Genomic DNA, 17,568 nt, shown 5'->3' on the forward strand with positions numbered 1-17,568 from the left:
ATCAAGAACTTAGAAGCACTTGCGGTGGACAATGGAAGGACCGCTCTCGTCGTACTCTTGCTTGGAGATCCACATCTGCTGGAAGGTCGACAGGGAGGCCAAGATGGAACCACCGATCCAGACCGAGTATTTACGCTCAGGAGGGGCAATAATCTTCACCTTCATGGACGATGGAGCAAGAGCAGTGATTTCCTTCTGCATACGGTCCGAGATACCCGGGTACATGGTAGTACCACCAGACTATTTGGTTGTTAGCTATTCGCTCGAACGCGTGAAGGTCTTGAAATTACCATGACAATGTTGCCGTACAGATCCTTACGGACATCGACGTCGCATTTCATGATGGAGTTGAAAGTAGTGACGTGGATACCGCCGGATTCGAGACCCAGAACAGATGGCTGGAAGAGAGCTTCGGGGGCTCGGAATCGTTCGTTGCCAATGGTGATGACCTGACCATCGGGAAGTTCGTAGGACTTCTCCAAGCTGGAGCTCTGGGACGCAGTCTGAATCTCTTGCTCGAAGTCAAGGGCGACGTAGCAGAGTTTCTCCTTGATGTCTCGGACGATTTCTCGTTCGGCAGTGGTGGAGAACGTGTAGCCGCGTTCAGCCAAGATCTTCATGAGGTAGTCGGTCAAATCGCGACCAGCCATATCGACACGAGAAATGGCGTGAGGAAGGGCAAAACCCTCGTAGATGGGAACGACGTGAGTGACACCGTCACCAGAATCCAACACGATACCGGTTGTACGACCGGAGGCATAGAGGGACAGGACGGCCTGGATCGAGACGTAGAATGCGGGCGCGTTGAAGGTCTCGAAGACGATCTGGGTCATCTTCTCTCGGTTGGACTTGGGGTTGATGGGGGCTTCGGTCAAGAGGACAGGGTGCTCCTCGGGTGCGACACGAAGTTCATTGTAGAAAGTGTGATGCCAGATCTTTTCCATGTCGTCCCAGTTTGTCACGACACCGTGTTCGATGGGATATCTCAGCGTCAAGATACCACGCTTGGATTGGGCTTCATCACCGACGTAGGAGTCTTTTTGACCCATGCCGATCATGATACCATGGTGACGGGGCCGACCGACAATGGATGCTGATGCATGCGTCAAATTGTGTCCGGGCTTGATAATGCGGGGCAGGGCGAACTTACGGAAGACGGCTCGCGGTGCGTCGTCGCCAGCAAAGCCAGCTTTGCACATACCAGAGCTGGAGAAATCATGGTCAGTCCGGTGTTCAAGTTCTCTCGTCTTGCCTTCTCTTCCGATGATCCCGCGACTGGCGCTCGTGTGTCCAGAAGGAGATAGCGGAGGGGCGCAGGCAGAGACTTTAGCTCAAGGGTGCAGGCGCTTACCCATTGTCAATGACGAGCGCAGCAACTTCTTCTGTAGGGGAGCGGACACATCAGCACTCATTCACAACTGTAAACGGTGGCCGCAACACCATTGGGCTCAGGCGGGATCTGGCTTACCCTCCATTGTGACGGATTACTGAGGATTCAAGTGAGGGGAACGAGAGGCGGCGATTGAGCTGGCAGGAGCAGAAAAGACTCGAATCGTCGAAGGTGAATAGGCCTTCAAGGAGACGAGTGACGAGACTGGATAGGTAAGGGGGATGGAGATGGACACGAGAAGCTGAGAAGGGTGAGATGGAAGAAAAGAAGTAGCGGTGGTTTGGGCGGTGGGCTGAATCGGGCAGCTGCGAGCCGCCAAGACCAAGCTGGGTCAGGTCGCCGTGAGTCTAGCTTTCGTTGGATACAGTCCGCGATGTAAGTCTGATACTAGCTGGAGGCCGATTATCTATCTAGTCAGTCTCTCCATTCATTTAAAGGTGCCTGCAAGAACCCCATATACCTGTGGAACGTCAAGTGAAAACAGACTCGATCGGCCCGGAGCAGGCACAGTCCCTTTCACCTTGACTGTCGTTTAGGTGTTGGAATGAGATGCAGTGCTTTGAACCTATGGAATCCTAATCTGTGCAGTTGGCTCTTTATGCAAAGCCGTTGGTTGGCACCTAGATCACCAAGATCATGCGATGCTGCACGAGTGGCGGGAGCCGCGCAATGTCCCTCCCTCGCTGATCGATGAGCCTCGTCACCTTTCGCAGGCAGCTGCCATTCCGGAACCACCGCTCTGATCGTCCCCTCGATTCCTGACAAAGGGATGACAATGCGATAGGCTCCGTTCCACCCACCGGTGGTACCTACTGCGGCTGAAGATGACCGATCCGCCTGCGTTCCCTAGGTACGCTTTTACTCTAATTTTTAAGCCCCCACATTGGGACGTACTCTGCCTCGTACAGTGCTCTTCAGGCCCTTCTTGGCTTGACTGCCTGTCTTCATGCAAGACATGTTAAAAATCTCGAGCCTACTTCTCGGCGTTCATTCAATCCCGGCTCGGCTCTTTCAACCCCGGGGCAACGGCTGAAGCATGGGAATTTTGTATTTCTTTGTCTAAATTTCTGTGTGGACCAGCCACAGATTGTGGGGGATAAAGTGGCTAGAAGCTTGAGCCCTCCGCTTTCGGGCATAGAGCACAGCCACCAACGCCGTTGACATGCGCCTCGTCCGAGTTTTAAGTGACTGCAGGTGCACTGTCACTATCGAAGTACAAGTATGTTTTCACCGGGTTGTGACCTTGGCATCTTCGGTGGGCTTTCACTGCACAGTCAACACTGGGGTGACGGCCTATTCATGACCTAAGTCGGCGGTCCTGGTCCGGCCAAAACTGGTAGGTGCTCAAGTCGCCCGAGTGATTGTCTTGGTGAGCCTCGAACCGCAAAGAAAGACCGAGCAAGTGCTGGAACCTTCTCCTGATTGGCTAGCGCCACAACACCCATATCCAACCACGCTCTCCTCTTGCATGCGTGCCTGCTGTGTATATGAAGACTCAACATTGTGGAAGAGACGACATCTCCCAGCAAAGTTCTTGCCTAGTACTCGTAATCTGAAACTCAAGTTTTTGAAAAATCATCGACATCTTTCGCCGGTATGGACAAAGGATTGAACTCATTACTGTCTTGGGGCATTGAAAACTCCGATGCAAGTCGCAACCCGGACCAGCCCATTCAAGAACCCAAAGGCCTGTCAGCAGAGGTACTTCGCTCCCTGATGGGAGGACCCAGTGATGCCGACCTTATGAAAGAAGCCATGGCAATCATCACCTCCTCCGATCCCGACATCACACATGACTCGAAAATGACCGCCTTCGACAACCTCGAGCAACTAGTCGAACAAATCGACAACGCCAACAACATGGAACCTCTCGGACTGTGGACGCCACTGCTGGATCAACTGAGCAGCGCCTCTGCAGACTTGCGACGGATGGCGGCCTGGTGTGTAGGCACGGCGGTCCAGAACAACGCCAAAGCACAAGAACGACTCTTGGCCCTCAACGGGATCGAAAAGCTAGTGCAGGTGTCACTTGACGATGCCGACAAAGCTACTCGGAAGAAGGCTGTCTACGCACTGAGCTCGGCAATCCGGAATTATCAGCCAGCCATGAACGAAGCAGTCAAGCGGTTACCCAAAGACATTGTCGGACCGGATCACGTCTCCGCCACGGATATGGACGTTATCGATGCGATTATGGGTAAATTGAGGGATGTTCAATGAATCGCAGCAGAAGGCAGGACCCCGAGAGCTCCACCAACCCCTGGCCCGTCTCTGGCAGGACGGACAGGCAAAGAGGCGAAACCTCCGCCGAATCAAACAGCGCGTCGGGTATCTTGGGGCAAAGTTGAGACCCTCACGATAGACCCGCGACGGAGCACGTTGCCTCCTTTGACACAGGTCAGACGACGCTGGCTGTCACACCACCTTTGAGCAGCATCGCGGCTCAGGCTGCCACCAAGGCGGCGAGTAGCTCATGGCGCCGTCAAGTTAGCGCCGATGGAATAGAAGAACCCACCACCGCCACTGGGGCTGCACTTCCGTGCATTCGTCTCCCCTTCAATCTAAGGACGGATTGGAATCGAAGATACAGCAGAGTAGACAGATTCCACAATGGAAAAGGAAGAATATTCTGCAATTGTCATAATAACAGTCTGTGAGACGAACGACCATTTTGCTTGCTGTAGCGCCAATGTCTTTGCTCCAAGTTCCATGCTTCAGAAGAGATGTACTGTGTACAGAGCATTATGGCTATATCTCTAGCCCACCCCTCATGCCTTGCGCCCGTCTCTTCGCGCCTCACAGCTGCAGATTGTAGGTGTAATCATCCTCCATATTCTGACTCACCCACAGCACGACCGAACTCAGCATCACCAAGCCATTGGCCACGACATTCGCAACCCCCATGTAGACGGTCTGCAAGGCATAATCCTTGAACAGATACTTGAGCACCATGACCGTGACACTGCCCGCCAATCCGCCGGCCATCAACGCAAAGCCCAGGAACAAGACGGTGCGAGCCTTCCAGGCGACTCCATTGCCGCTGTAGCTGAACGAGTCGGCCGACAGCCGCGACTTCTCGATGCTGTTGATGACGAGCATACCCAGCGCGGAGCAGATGAAGGGGATCCAGTCCACGAAGCTGATGTGCACGGTCGAGCCGTTGAGGGGGGACTTGGAGAAGACGCTTGCGTCGATGAAGAAGAAGAAGCCGAGCGAGAACTGGGTACACCGAGTGCAAACATTAGTCAGTGAGGGGGGCAGGAAGATTTCCTACGAAGAGAAGGGGATGTGGGAGGAGCGTACGAGTGCGCCGGCCATGTAAACGCCTGCGGTGCGGGTGTTTGCGCTGTTCAGCCATTGCGGCTTCGTGAAGCGGAACAGGCGCTGCGACGTGTCCATGATTGTGTGTCTCAGTACGGAGTAGTGTCAGGATATTTCAACTGTGGGTAGGCGTCTCGAGAGGTGGTGCAGCGGTGTCGTTAAAGATGTGAGAGATGGATGATGCACAATACAGTGCCTGCGCAACCTGGAAGTTGAAGGTGCAGTGAGCAGAACGCAGCCTGGGTTCAAGTGTCGCAAGGCCCGCCGGGTCGTGCCTCGTAATTGGAGGCTGGAGGCAGAACGTGACGAATCGGAAATGAATTCCGATAAGCTTGCATTTGAGCCTTGCAAACTCGTGGCTGGGGGCTTCGAAGCGTAGTGTGACCCTCACGTGTTAAAATCGTTCTCAACGGTCTACGGAGTAATATGGTTAATTCCGCATAGGACCATGATCGACCAGCTCAGCCCTGGCTGGAAGGGCTGTATGGCATCACCACATGCAGTCGAGGGCATGGACATAGATATGACTGGAAGACCCAGGTTGGTACCGACGCACCAACATGGAAGGGAAGGTCGATGAAATGCCCCGTAGTCAGTTGAGCCCTGCGACAGGAGTTCGAAAAGCGTTCTGAGCATTTCCCACTATACAGATATACTTGACTGCCCATTGCGCAAGCCGCATGCACCGCGGAGGCTTGCCAATAGTCCTTGTGCTGCGGAACTGTTCGTCCAAATTGCCCAGTATCTTCGCCAAAGCCAAAGCAATGCCACCACGCCCTGGTACACACACAACTAGTCGACGTCCTCGGCTTCATCACATCAGAAGTCCTGTTCCTCCTTAAAAAATTGGGTGAAGCTGATAATGGTCCCATAAATCAGAAGCCCACCAATGATTGACATGACCATTGCCGGCACTTGGATGAGCGCTGAATGTGCAAGGAGGACGGGCAGAGCTGTTTTTCGACGCTGGTCAGTATGTACCACCAACATCTTCTCCCGTAGACCGCCAACGTACCAATGCCCATAAGCACAAGGAACCCCGTAGCAAACCGGCCCAAATCTATCCATGCGCCCGAGTTACTCTCGATGAAGTCATCTGGGTTGGCGCATCTCGATGCGATCCAGTTTGGTACGGGCGCTAACACATAGGTAGCGACCACAAGGAGCGTGAGGAAGTTGTGGAATAATGCGGCGGAGAGGATGACGAGGAGGAATCCTATGGCAAGGATCTGAGTGCGTTAGCCTGATTTTGCGAAGCTACAAGCCTCTTGGATGCGCCGTACGAAAGAGAGAGCGATAATGGTCTTCAGTCCAGCCGTCGTCATGGCGAGGTCTGCCACAAGGCGAAGTGAGAGGTCGGTTGAGTGTCAAGGTGTACTCGGCGCCTGCGTATGTGCAGGGTCGTCGCCAGACAATCTATCGAAGGCGGGTGCGCAATTCGGTAATGATGTAGAGCGAGAGGGAGCCGAGTGGCGCGGGCTGACGTTGGGTATATCAACTGTCGGAGAATGAATTGATTACAAGGTCGGTTTGTCGTCGCTCGAGTGACAACGGCCAAGGTCAGGGCCAGGCAGGTGTAGTTGTGGCTGGGCTGGTGCGGCTCTGGACGAGCTCCGCGAATCGCGAAGAAGCGGCCTGCGGTTTGCGCGTCTGCCCATTGCCTGGCTTCAGTTATTTTATGCTGAAGCACCACCAACTCACGCTACACTACCTTTCCCTGGCTTCGACCTCTCTCAAGTAGAGCTGCTGAATACCTCTCAGGCAACATGTTCAGGAACAATTACGACAACGACTCTGTTACTTTGTAAGGTTCCTGTTTTGAGCATCTATGCCAGTGTCCTGAGTACTAAACCCATCTCCAGTTCACCTCAGGGCCGGATATTCCAGGTCGAATATGCTCAAGAGGCTGTCAAACAAGGCTCAGTAGTTGTTGGAGTTGTCAGCAAGAAACATGTTGTCCTCACGGCTCTCAAGGTTGGTCGACAGCGTCTCTGCCGATGGTTATACGGCCCATGCTCACCAACCCATGCAGAGAAACGCAGAAGAACTATCGTCCTACCAGAAAAAGATCGTCGGCGTTGATGATCACTTGGGAGTCGCCCTGGCTGGTCTCGCGTCCGACGCTCGCGTCCTGTCCAACTTCATGAAGCAACAGTCCCTCGCCTCCAAAATGACCTACGGTCGCCCCATACCCGTCGAGCGCATTGTCAACATGATAGGAGACCGGGCTCAGACAAACACGCAACACTACGGTAAGAGACCCTACGGTGTTGGACTGTTGGTTGCGGGCGTGGACGAGCTGGGGCCGCATCTGTTCGAGTTCTCCCCCTCTGGTATGACGCAGGAGATGCTGGCCTGTGCAATTGGTGCGAGAAGTCAAATGGCAAGGACGTACCTCGAGAGACATTTGGACAAGTTTGCCGACAGCAGTCGGGACGAACTGATCAAGCACGCTCTGCTTGCGCTGAAGGAGTCTCTTGCACAAGACAAGGAGTTGACGGTGGACAACACCAGTTTGGCGGTGATTGGCATCGGCGAGAAAGACGGCCGCAAGAAGTTCGAGGCCTTCAAACTCTACGACGGACAAGACATTGGACCTTTGCTGGAAGCCAACGTGGAGTCGACTACGGCAGAAGGCGATGCTATGGAGACAGACTCATAGGAACAGAGTCGACGGAAATGCATACCGCACGGCGTCTGGAGCAAACAGAGGACATGGACTGGCAGTCACAAACCCACCAGGGTGCTTTGACAGGAGGAACAGAGCGGACTCGGTCGAAAAGCTTCGTTTCCTGCTGACCTCTCGTTCACTTTCATGACCAGTCCATCTTGTACCTGCCAGGAGCTACTTGATACCCTCTCAATGCGTCTATCACCTCCTCGGTGCTCTTAACCTCAACCAAGATGTTTGCCGCGCCCTTGCCCACGAATCCTTCTCTGATGGCTGTTTTGATCCATTCCAGCAACCCGTTCCAGTACCCATTGATATTGACGAGAATGATTGGAACCTGGTGAATGCCTAGCTGATTCCAGGTGACCATCTCCATAACCTCCTCCATGGTGCCGTACCCGCCAGCCAACGCCACAAACCCCGATCCGGGACCACCCTGTTGCACCGAGTTCGCCATCATGCGCTTCCTGGTATGCATGTCCGGTACGATGGTCGTCCGTCCAAACTCGGACTCTGGCACAATTTGAGCATCGGGGTCTTCATTGCTGTCTATCCGTTGCAGCTCCTCTGATGACATGGTCCTCTCCGCCCTCTTCGGCCCTCCATTGCCCGTGCTGGTGTTGCCTCGTGCATTGGGGTCCTTCTCCGAGCGTATCAATGCCCGAGGAATGATCCCATGCACGGATCGGGGGCCGGACAGTGAGACCAGAGTGCGGGAGACTTCGCCCATGATGCCCATGGTACCGCCGCCGTAGACGAGTTGGTAGCCCGCTTCATGGAGAGACTTGGCGAGCTTGCGTGCTGATTCTAGATGGACAGGGTCTATTCCTGGTGAGGACGCACAGCTAGAGAAGATATCAGTGACTTTTTAGGACTTGAAATTGAGGCCGTGGTTCTCCACGTACAACACGCAGACCACTGGAACGGCCCCATTCTCCTGAGAAGCTGGCATCTTGCAGGGACTCCGTTGAAGACCAATAACTGAAATCTAGACAGCTTAGGGGATCGAGAATGCAACTTTTATATGTCGGTGTCCGAATTAGCCGTCACGCTGCCGGTCAGGGATCGCGCAGCCTTCACCAGTAACCTGAGGAGAAGCCAAAAACGAATGAAGTCTATACAGTTTATGTGGTGCAGAGGCAGTGGCACGCTGGTTGGGGCTCGAATATATCTGTTGGCAGTGAAGCACTGGCCTGGAAAGACTGTTCACCTGTCAAAGTGGTCAGCGGATTGGCCTGTGAGTCAACATGACGTTGCAGCACTGGGCCTCGCTGGTGCCACGTGAAGCGCCTGGAGAACCTGGTTCCTCATCGGAGCTCCCCGTCGTTGCATCGTTGAAACAGAGTACTTGTTCACGGAGGTTCAGCGGTGAGTCAAGCAAAAGTGAATGAATGAGGAAGAAGATGATTACATGTATCAGGTACAGAGGTACACTTCCGACAGTCCGAGAGCGATCATGGTGGGCTCCAGCCTGCACGGTCGCTGATGTCGATGATTGATGGTCGATGGATGTGGAGGGCAGTGGAGGGCAAAGGAGGGGTCAACGCAGCCATTCATTCATTCTTCATTCATGGTTCCGACGAGCCACACCTTCCTTTTCTACCCACCGGACTGGGGCCCATTCTTCTTTTTCCGCCCGCAACTTTGCTCTTCTCAGTGATCCTGTCGCACGGATGTAACTGATTGTTTCTTGATTACTGCTTATCTGGCAGAGCCTCACCAGCCTCCTCCTTTCCGGCCTCATCCATCCGAAGCCGAGACGTTCCTACGCATCCTCTCTGATCCGCACCAGCTTGCCGCAGCCCGTACAGAGCACGTTGCGCCCTCCATCTCCCAATGCGACCGGCTGACGAAGCACGTCCAGGGCGTGGTAGTCTCGCTAAACGTGCTCGTATCGATCCCTTCTTCACGAGTTCTCGCCTTTCCAGTCGCCGGAATAAAAGGTCAATGGGTCCGAAATGGCGCTGATGCGCAATCGTCACTGGCTATTTTGGCCTCATCGGGCTCTGCTGCCCTCGCATCACTGCCTCATTGGCTTCGACCATGACACTCTGCCGACAATTATGCTTGTTCCGCTTCCTTGCCGCAGTGCTGCCGCTAGGCATCTCTCGGCCATAAGCCGTGCTGTGACGGACCAACTCCAAACTCTCGCTTCCACCCCTCCGCCCTCGGAACTACACTGCCATTGCCCCAATGGAGTGGTATCTTGTGGTCAGAGCTGAAAAAAGAACCCCGCTTTCCCATGTAGGGCTTACCAGCTACATGTGCGCAGCTGCGGCCTGGCAGGCTTTCCATAGGTAAACCGTGCAGGTACAGACGCACACCTCCCAGATACCGGCTGTCGCTCGCAGGGTTGTAGCCGCTAGCTGTCCTGGCCAGGCTCAGCGGGAGCCGCGTCCGCTATGTTCAAGATCTCGCTGTCCCGCTCCTGCTGAACCTTTTTCTCTTCTTCCGCAGCCTCACCGTCGCCAGCTGACCCCGCCAGGGCGGACGGCCATATCACCATCGTTGTAGAGCACTGTGCGGCGCGCCATTGCTGGCATCTGTCGCCATGGCCAGCACCACTAGCGACACCACCAGTTCGCTGACCACTGTCGACTCTACCAGCAGCCCAACGACCTTGGTTACCAGTACCACCTCAGATACGTCGTCCACCACAACGACGACGAGTTCCTTGCCTCCTCCGACATCCAGCACCACTTCTGATCCGCCCAGCAGCAGCACTCCCACCTCGAGCTCTACCACATCTAGCACAACCAGTAAGTTGATCGTCGTCTGCTCTCTGCCTTTGATATTCCCACCACTTCAGCCTTGTCTACGAATGCGTCAGCCGTTTGCTGTTTGTAACGCGTTGCTCTGTGGCAGCTACCACAAGCTCGTCAACGACATCGTCATCATCCACACCTCCTCCAACGTCGTCAGATAGCTCCACTAGTTCTGCTTCGACGACCACATCCGAGAGCAGTACAACGACTTCAAGTATTTCTCCCTCCACATTGACCACCACCAGCACCATTCCAAGTGACCTTCCCTCGTCAACTACCACCCCGTTGTCCACTTCATCTAGCTTGTCGACGTCCACTCATAGCTCCCCTTCATCCACAGCTACCCCCTCTCCCTCTCCCACAACCTCCTCCTCCTCCTCCCCTCCACCCCCCACAATATCATCAACCACGCCTCCGCCGCCTACTAGCAGTACAACGACAAGGTCCACGACATTGAGCACCAGTACCAGTGAGTTCATGTTTACTATAGGTTCTGTCGTTTGCTCTGCCGTGTGTGCCATCTTGTTTGCCAGCAATATTTTCGCGTTAGACCGAATACTGACCTGGTTCCAGCGACTACGTCCTCTCCTCCGCCTCCACCCTCATCCTCGACGACCACCACATCGAGTCCGCCTCCACCTCCTGTCACAACGTCCTCAACCACGACTACCTCTAGCCCACCTCCACCGCCCACAACATCGTCATCCACGACTACCTCTAGCCCACCTCCACCGCCTCCCACAACATCGTCATCCACGACCACATCGGAGCCGCCACCCACTTCATCCGAGTCGAGTACCTCTAGTGCAACTCCGGTAGTGATCACGACCTCAACCTCCTCGGTCGTGTATGAAACAAGCACAGCGTTCGTCACCCAAACTCTCCCAGTGACCTCATCAGATGGTGTCGCCGGCTACACCACAATCACCTCAGTCGTCATCACCACGGAAGCAGCCACCACAATTGTCGAACCAGCAACCTTTACGAGCACTCCGGGTGCTCCGACGCTCGTTGCGGCTAACAGCGACAGCAGCAGTTCTTCGGGCTTGTCGACAGGTGCGAAAGCCGGCATAGGCGCCGGTGTCGGTGTCCTTGTTTTAGCCGCCGCAATCTTTGGAGGTTGGTACAGCTGGTTCATGCGACGCCGGAGGAAACGACAATCCTACTCGGCCAGCGATCGATACTCGGACAATCCTCTGGGCCCGGAAATGACTGGACTGGGCATCGGAGGCGGAGCAGCAGCAGGAATGGGTGCAATGGCCGCCGTATCGGGTTACCGCGATACCTCAAACCGCTCAGATAGACTCACAGACGTCACCCGCTCAGACCTCCCATCTCCACCGCTTCCATCCCCACCGCCTCGGTCTCCGGATCGTCTTCTACCACCTACTGCGGCAACAATCCGGAGCTGGGGCTCCACTTCTCCGCCTCCCCAGGGCTACCCAGGCCCTTCCAACATGTCCGTATCCGACCAGAGTGAATACTCGCAAGGAAACAACCAGTATGCGTCCCACTTCGGGAACCAGTATCCACAACAACAGCCGCCTGCTGGTGTAGCGGCAGCAGGGGGGGGCTACTTTCCTCCTCCCAACGAGTTACCCGACAATTCAAGAAACATCCATCAGCTACCCGATGACGTTCCGCCGCATCCCAATGACCGCTCGTTCCCCAACGACGATGTCATGTCCCACCAATCCTATCAACAAGCCAACATGGGCCACGATGGGTATTGGTCTGGACAACCGTCAGCGCCTTCGGCACCGTCAGCACCATCAGCGCCATCTGCGCCCTCGGCACAAGAGTCTTACGAATTACCCGGACAGAGTCCTCGGCCTGGGCCGGCGCAACCTGCCCAAGGACAAGGAGGATATCGCGGTGTGGATCCGGAAGTGCCGCTTCACCAGCGCATGGAAGGAAGAGTACCTTATCGGCCCGGTCATTTAGGGGCGTCACATAATTTCTGAAAGGCGGCGTTTGTATATAGTGCATGGCGGCATTGTGACGTGGAGATACGAAAACGTAATGTATTTTTTACTGTGCTATGAGAATATGAGTGGATGAGATGAAATATAAATCTATAATGGCGAGATCTCCAACGGCGTCCATGTGACTGAATGTGAGTCTAGTCGCCATATCGGCCGACTCCAACAAGAGCGACACTACACTTGGGGTGAGTGTGTAGGGGGCATCGTCCAGCGAGAGAAAACCCGTCGTCTACGCTGGGGCCACTCCACAGACTGCCTCACATCTGACAGCCTCGCTAACCGACAAGACGAACAGCAAAGACCCGAAGAACTGCATTTGAGGCCCCCAGCGGAATCACAGTGCCGAAAGCCTGTATCCATCATGTATGTCCTAGACACAACGTCCGCCTGAGCTCTGTTTCACGGCGTCCCGAGCCGTTGGCGTTCATCGACGCCCTCGCTTGATATAGTCAAGTTTGACCCCTTTTTTCTTCCAACAAACGATACGGGACCACGTGAGAGTCGAGACATCCTTTCCCCCCCGCGGAGCCGAGGACCGCTTGTTTAAGAAACGCCGTTTGGCATACATGGTACTCGTACGAGTCGTGATGCTTATTCTAGGGAGGGAGGGAGGGAGGGAGGGAGGGTCGGTACGGCCTCCAGCACCCGAGCCCGTCTCTTTCACCGTGCGGCTGTTCAGCGTTTGAGTGTGACGACCGCAGAGCCTGTCGACGGTGAAGAAACAATGACTTTGCAGGGAGTCGGTTTCGGCAACGGCGGATATGTGTGCGTGCGTGCGTGCGTAGGAACGGACGTGGGGATATTGGCGAGTGGCGTGCTGGTGTTTCATGGTGTTCGGTCGACGGTGAATTTCATCGTCGACACATGGCGGGGTCAAGAGATCAGTCGGGCTGCAGTATTCGTGCTCATATGCTCTGTGCTCGCATCTTGTTGGGTGCCTCGACGGGCGTCGAAGACGGACCAGTATACGTGTGCGCGCGGAGGGCATCGAAGAAAGTTCTCCTGCCAAAACTTGCGGAAATGCCTGCGGACAGAATCGAGCGAACTTACTGCGAGTCCAGCTAGAACTTTGCATATTGCCCGCGCATAATCCTCTCGTACCGTCACTGGGGCGATCAAGCGGCGCTGCCAGACCCCACCGTCGCCGAGAAGCGTCGTCGTCGTCGCGGTCGTCGGCATTGCTCGGCGTCACCCGTGACGATAGAACAACAAACGACGACAGAATATCTTGTCGAACTTCTTCTTCCTTCTTGCAAGACTCACCTTCGACGTTTCATCTTTGTCCTTCTCACAATCAGCAGGCGTGAGGCCTCGCAACCCTACCTTTGTTAATTGTCCGCTCATACCTCAATCACCATGCCACCGATCAAGGTGCCTCCCGGACGTGACGCCGACAGAGACACAGACGCAGACGCACCGAGATTGGAAATCGACGAGGAAGGTGTCGCCAGAGCCGTCTTCCCCAAGCAGACAAACAAGCGTCACTTTGTAACTGACAATGAGACTGCAAGACTGGCGACCGATGAGCATGGCGTTGCCCAAACTGAGAGTCCAAATTCGAACAAGAAGAAGTTCCATCTCGGTCCAATCCACCCTGCGATGACTGGGTTGCATCTGAGGGTGGGACGGCATCGAGAGTCGTATGCACGAACGAAGCTTGTTGAGCCTGCGAGCTCGGCCGAACCAGGCGAAGGTGAGCACCGAGTGTTTGCGCGTACAGCATGCGGATAGCTAACGATGTTCGTGTAGGCCCAACAGTTCTCGACAATGACGAGATGGTGGGAGAAGAGACCGAGGAGAACATTGTTCCACGCGTTGCGCCCGTTGCTGCACGGCAGATCGTCGACGTCGAAGCTGAAGGTACCGAAGAAGAGATGGTGGTGGCTGGTCGAGCGGCCGTTGCCTTGGGAATCGAGAACGCTCAAGAACCCGCGGTCGGTGCTGCAATCCTTAATGCCCCGGACCTTCCCCCAGTTTTCACACCTTGGGAGTTCACTGCTTCGCCTTGGCCGCCTGTCGACGAGATCGCCGACGAAGAGCTCGCGAGAAGGTATCCAGCTCTCCGAGGAAGCGAGATCCTCCACCTTCTAGCTCGCGGTGCAGCCAACCGTGATCCCGACCTTCCCCAACTTCTGGACCACGGGCCCGCTGAGATCCCTGTGATGACCGTCCATGAAAATGCTGAGGAGGCATTCGCCGGCTGGGTCTCCGTGCCTCAGGGACCAGGTGCTCTTCCGTTGATCATACCTTGGCGACCGATTGCTCTCCCTTTTCATCCTGCCTACCCAGGCTATGTTCAGCCCCAGCTCGGCCAGTTCGGCCAGTGGGAGCAGAGTCACCACGAACAATTCCTTGAAGAGCAGTATCGTCGAGAAGCACGAGCACAAGACAGAGAGAATATTCCTCTACTCCCACCAGTTGTCTTCATGCAGGTGGCCGACGCGCGCACTCGTGTCCGTTCCGGCTCCACGATCCTGACCATCAAGGGCGAGAAATTTGTCAGAGTAGACGATACTCACCTCCTGTACGCCGTCAACGCCGAGTACCTGCTAGGTGGTACCAACACGACAATTCGAAGATATCAATGTGGTGACTGGCCGTCGCACGTGCCCTCCGTTGCAAATGAACGCGCTGTCCGCCCCGCGGTCCTGTTCGAGCTCTACCCGACTGGCCAGTACGCATACACCGCCGAGAATGGTCGTCGTAAGCAAGCGCCTCAAGAATTCCGGCCCCAGTGTGACGTATTTGGCCGCGTTCTTCTCAACGCCCACGACCGACCCCTGAAGTTCTCGAAATCGATCCCGTACAAGGTGTCCACTGAGATCGAAGGCTGGGAGATGGAAGCGCTTTGTCGCCTCGATGCTGACCTCTGCAACCAAGACTTCCTCGACCGCATGCTTCCGAACACGGTTGTAGGTGGGAGTGGGAGAGGCAGAGGCAGACCTAGCAGGGGTACATTGAACAATCGTCGTCGGCGAGACCGCATGAGATTGCGCATTCTCCCATGGCCTGTGCCGCACGATCTCAGCTACTCAGACCAGCGGCTCATCAAAGAGCTCGATAACTGGGAAATCCAGGAGAATAGCACCATGCGCCTGAGGGACTTGATGAAGGATGAAATCCACATGCACGAGGCCATCATGTACGGTGGACATTTTGAGCGCTCGGGAACCCATCATGCATTGCATGACCAGGCAAGATTGGAGCAGCTCTGGGTCAACTTGAGGCTGGTGAGGACGAAGTTTGCCGAGGATAGCGACGAGGTCCAGCTGGTGAAGGATCGAGTCGTCCGATTGCTGCAGAAGATGGGCAGAGAGGATGATGCGGCAATCTGGGACGTTGGTACGCAGTCGTGAGCGACATATCTGAGCTGTGGTGAGAGGCACCCAGAGATGGGACTTGGATGGCTGCTTGGAGGCGCCATAGCCAACGTGTCCTGCATGATGGCGGTTGTTGCAGCTGAGCCCCGATGTGCTTAGTCATTCTTTGGGAAGGACCCACTACGCGCCCGACGATCCGGAATAGGCTTTGCTCGGGCTTTGGTCCATGCCCGTCACATTAAATTTAGGCAACAACTGCGGATACTCCGGCTCCCCACGAGTCTGACTGCACGCCGTTTCGTGCGCAGTCGACAACATCATCATAGCTGAATGCTATGCTGTCGTTGCCCCATAGGAGGGTGGCACGATCCTCTGTTCGCTGTTCCTCGTCTAACTTGAGATCACTCCCTCTCTTCCTCGAACAACTTCCTGTCGTTTCCTGGGGGCACTCTGCAAAGTGACCGAGTCAATGGCAGCGCTGGTCCTGCCTGCCTACGTTCCCTCCTCTGACTGCTGACGAAGCTCGTATGACCACTTCAAGAACCTAGCATTGCTCATCTCTCATCTCGAAGCCACACACCATGGCGACCCATCACGGGACCGTCAGAAAGCGCAATCCCGAGTCATCGGCCAAGGTCGAATCGGGCGGCCTGGGCGTGGCCGGAGATGACGATGTACTACCACACCCAGCGGGAGAAGTCAAGTACAGCGGCGCCAGCCAAGTCATTCGTGCGCTCCTGCTTGCGACATGGTTCAACTGTGGGGCAGTCTGCATCAATGCCACCCAATTCCTTGGTGCACCGCTGTATTGGATCAACAAGGACTACTACTATGCGTACATGGCTTTGACGAAGCAGTCGTTTGCTATCATGGGCATTGCAGGAACCAGGTGGTTCGCACCTACAAAAGTCCGCGTGAGTTGGGACAAAGAACTGCGAGGGCAATTTCGCAAGACATCGGCAGGGAGACTTGAGACAATGTTTCCGGAGCGGCTGGTTTACGTTGCCAACCACCAGGTGTACACCGAGTGGCTGTACCTCTGGTGGATCGCGTACACGAGCAGGATGCACGGACACATCTTCATCATTCTCAAAGAGTCACTCAAGTATGTGCCGATCTTGGGCCCGGGCATGATGTTCTATGGCTTCATCTTCATGGCCCGCAAGTGGCTGTCCGACAAGCCGCGCCTGGAGCACCGGCTGAACAAACTCAAGACCCGCCACAAGGGCCCGATGTCTGGCTCGGACGGGCTGGACCCCATGTGGCTGCTGATCTTTCCCGAGGGCACGAACCTGTCCGCAAACATGAGGACGGGAAGTGCCAAGTGGGCCGAAAAGCAGGGGATACCCGACATGAAACACCAGCTTCTTCCGCGAAGCACCGGTCTCTTCTTCATTCTCCAGCAACTGCAGGGCACTGTTGACTGGGTGTATGACTGCACCATTGCGTATGAAGGGACGCCGTGAGTTGAACTCAAGTGAGAGACTCCACCCACAAAGACTGACCAATTCACCAGGAAAGGAGGATTCGCCCCGGAGATCTTCACCATCCGCTCAACCTATTTACAGGGTCGCCCACCAAAGAGCGTGAACATGTATTGGCGTCGCTTTTCCGTGTCTTCCATCCCTCTCGCCGACGGCAAGGAGTTTGAGAAGTGGTTGATCGAGCGATGGCGCGAGAAGGATGAAATCCTCGAGCAGTGGTACAACACTGGCCGATTTCCATCCGACGCCGAGTCGGCGGACCCCAAGAGTGGTATTTCCAAGGACGGCTTCATCGAGACCGAGATGACGCTTAACAACTGGATGGAAATTGGTCAGCTCTACGTGGTGTTGGCTACCCTTGCTTTGGTCATCAACGTGGTGCTCAAGTTTTTCGGGCTGTTTTCGAAATTAGGATGAGACGACTACATGATACCCACGGGGGTGTTAGGGAGGGCACGGGCGGTCCTTGTGAGCCACGCACGTACTGGATATTATGTCAGGTTAGAATAAATCAAGACAAGACTTCGCGGTCCATAACGCAATGCTTTGATGAAGACATGGCGACCTATCTACAGTATCTACCGACCTACAGTAGTATGAAACCGGGCTCTGAACCAACGAGTTATACATGC

At 55.1% G+C, this 17,568-nt stretch overlaps 9 protein-coding genes across 9 annotated transcripts; 5 read left to right on the forward strand and 4 right to left on the reverse strand.

Moving 5' to 3' along the window:
- Window positions 1–9: 9 nt before the first annotated feature.
- Window positions 10–1,475, reverse strand: G647_04857 (actin, gamma; the record flags this gene model as incomplete). The annotated part of the gene is made up of 5 exons (XM_008729194.1): window positions 10–240; window positions 291–1,093; window positions 1,151–1,206; window positions 1,352–1,382; window positions 1,469–1,475. 5 exons carry the CDS (start codon window positions 1,473–1,475, stop codon window positions 10–12), a joined length of 1,128 nt encoding a protein of 375 aa, XP_008727416.1.
- Window positions 1,476–2,986: 1,511 nt separating this feature from the next.
- G647_04858 (uncharacterized protein) lies at window positions 2,987–3,610 on the forward strand (the record flags this gene model as incomplete). Its single annotated transcript, XM_008729195.1, has 1 exon — window positions 2,987–3,610. The coding sequence occupies one exon, from the start codon at window positions 2,987–2,989 to the stop codon at window positions 3,608–3,610; it is 624 nt and encodes a 207-aa protein (XP_008727417.1).
- Window positions 3,611–4,186: 576 nt separating this feature from the next.
- On the reverse strand, window positions 4,187–4,789 carry G647_04859 (uncharacterized protein; the record flags this gene model as incomplete). The annotated part of the gene is made up of 2 exons (XM_008729196.1): window positions 4,187–4,609; window positions 4,694–4,789. The coding sequence occupies 2 exons, from the start codon at window positions 4,787–4,789 to the stop codon at window positions 4,187–4,189; spliced, it is 519 nt and encodes a 172-aa protein (XP_008727418.1).
- A 741-nt stretch (window positions 4,790–5,530) lies between these two features.
- On the reverse strand, window positions 5,531–6,036 carry G647_04860 (uncharacterized protein; the record flags this gene model as incomplete). The annotated part of the gene is made up of 3 exons (XM_008729197.1): window positions 5,531–5,664; window positions 5,727–5,940; window positions 5,995–6,036. The coding sequence occupies 3 exons, from the start codon at window positions 6,034–6,036 to the stop codon at window positions 5,531–5,533; spliced, it is 390 nt and encodes a 129-aa protein (XP_008727419.1).
- A 701-nt stretch (window positions 6,037–6,737) lies between these two features.
- On the forward strand, window positions 6,738–7,373 carry G647_04861 (uncharacterized protein; the record flags this gene model as incomplete). The annotated part of the gene is made up of 1 exon (XM_008729198.1): window positions 6,738–7,373. The coding sequence occupies one exon, from the start codon at window positions 6,738–6,740 to the stop codon at window positions 7,371–7,373; it is 636 nt and encodes a 211-aa protein (XP_008727420.1).
- A 151-nt stretch (window positions 7,374–7,524) lies between these two features.
- G647_04862 (uncharacterized protein) lies at window positions 7,525–8,334 on the reverse strand (the record flags this gene model as incomplete). Its single annotated transcript, XM_008729199.1, has 2 exons — window positions 7,525–8,227; window positions 8,288–8,334. The coding sequence occupies 2 exons, from the start codon at window positions 8,332–8,334 to the stop codon at window positions 7,525–7,527; spliced, it is 750 nt and encodes a 249-aa protein (XP_008727421.1).
- A 1,599-nt stretch (window positions 8,335–9,933) lies between these two features.
- G647_04863 (uncharacterized protein) lies at window positions 9,934–12,111 on the forward strand (the record flags this gene model as incomplete). The annotated part of the gene is made up of 2 exons (XM_008729200.1): window positions 9,934–10,141; window positions 10,721–12,111. 2 exons carry the CDS (start codon window positions 9,934–9,936, stop codon window positions 12,109–12,111), a joined length of 1,599 nt encoding a protein of 532 aa, XP_008727422.1.
- Window positions 12,112–13,488: 1,377 nt separating this feature from the next.
- On the forward strand, window positions 13,489–15,488 carry G647_04864 (uncharacterized protein; the record flags this gene model as incomplete). The annotated part of the gene is made up of 2 exons (XM_008729201.1): window positions 13,489–13,825; window positions 13,882–15,488. 2 exons carry the CDS (start codon window positions 13,489–13,491, stop codon window positions 15,486–15,488), a joined length of 1,944 nt encoding a protein of 647 aa, XP_008727423.1.
- A 545-nt stretch (window positions 15,489–16,033) lies between these two features.
- G647_04865 (uncharacterized protein) lies at window positions 16,034–17,353 on the forward strand (the record flags this gene model as incomplete). The annotated part of the gene is made up of 2 exons (XM_008729202.1): window positions 16,034–16,914; window positions 16,969–17,353. 2 exons carry the CDS (start codon window positions 16,034–16,036, stop codon window positions 17,351–17,353), a joined length of 1,266 nt encoding a protein of 421 aa, XP_008727424.1.
- Between the last annotated feature and the right edge of the window lie 215 nt (window positions 17,354–17,568).

The sequence above is a fragment of the Cladophialophora carrionii genome (genome assembly GCF_000365165.1).
Source record: "Cladophialophora carrionii CBS 160.54 unplaced genomic scaffold supercont1.4, whole genome shotgun sequence".
Taxonomy (NCBI): Eukaryota; Fungi; Ascomycota; class Eurotiomycetes; order Chaetothyriales; family Herpotrichiellaceae; genus Cladophialophora; species Cladophialophora carrionii.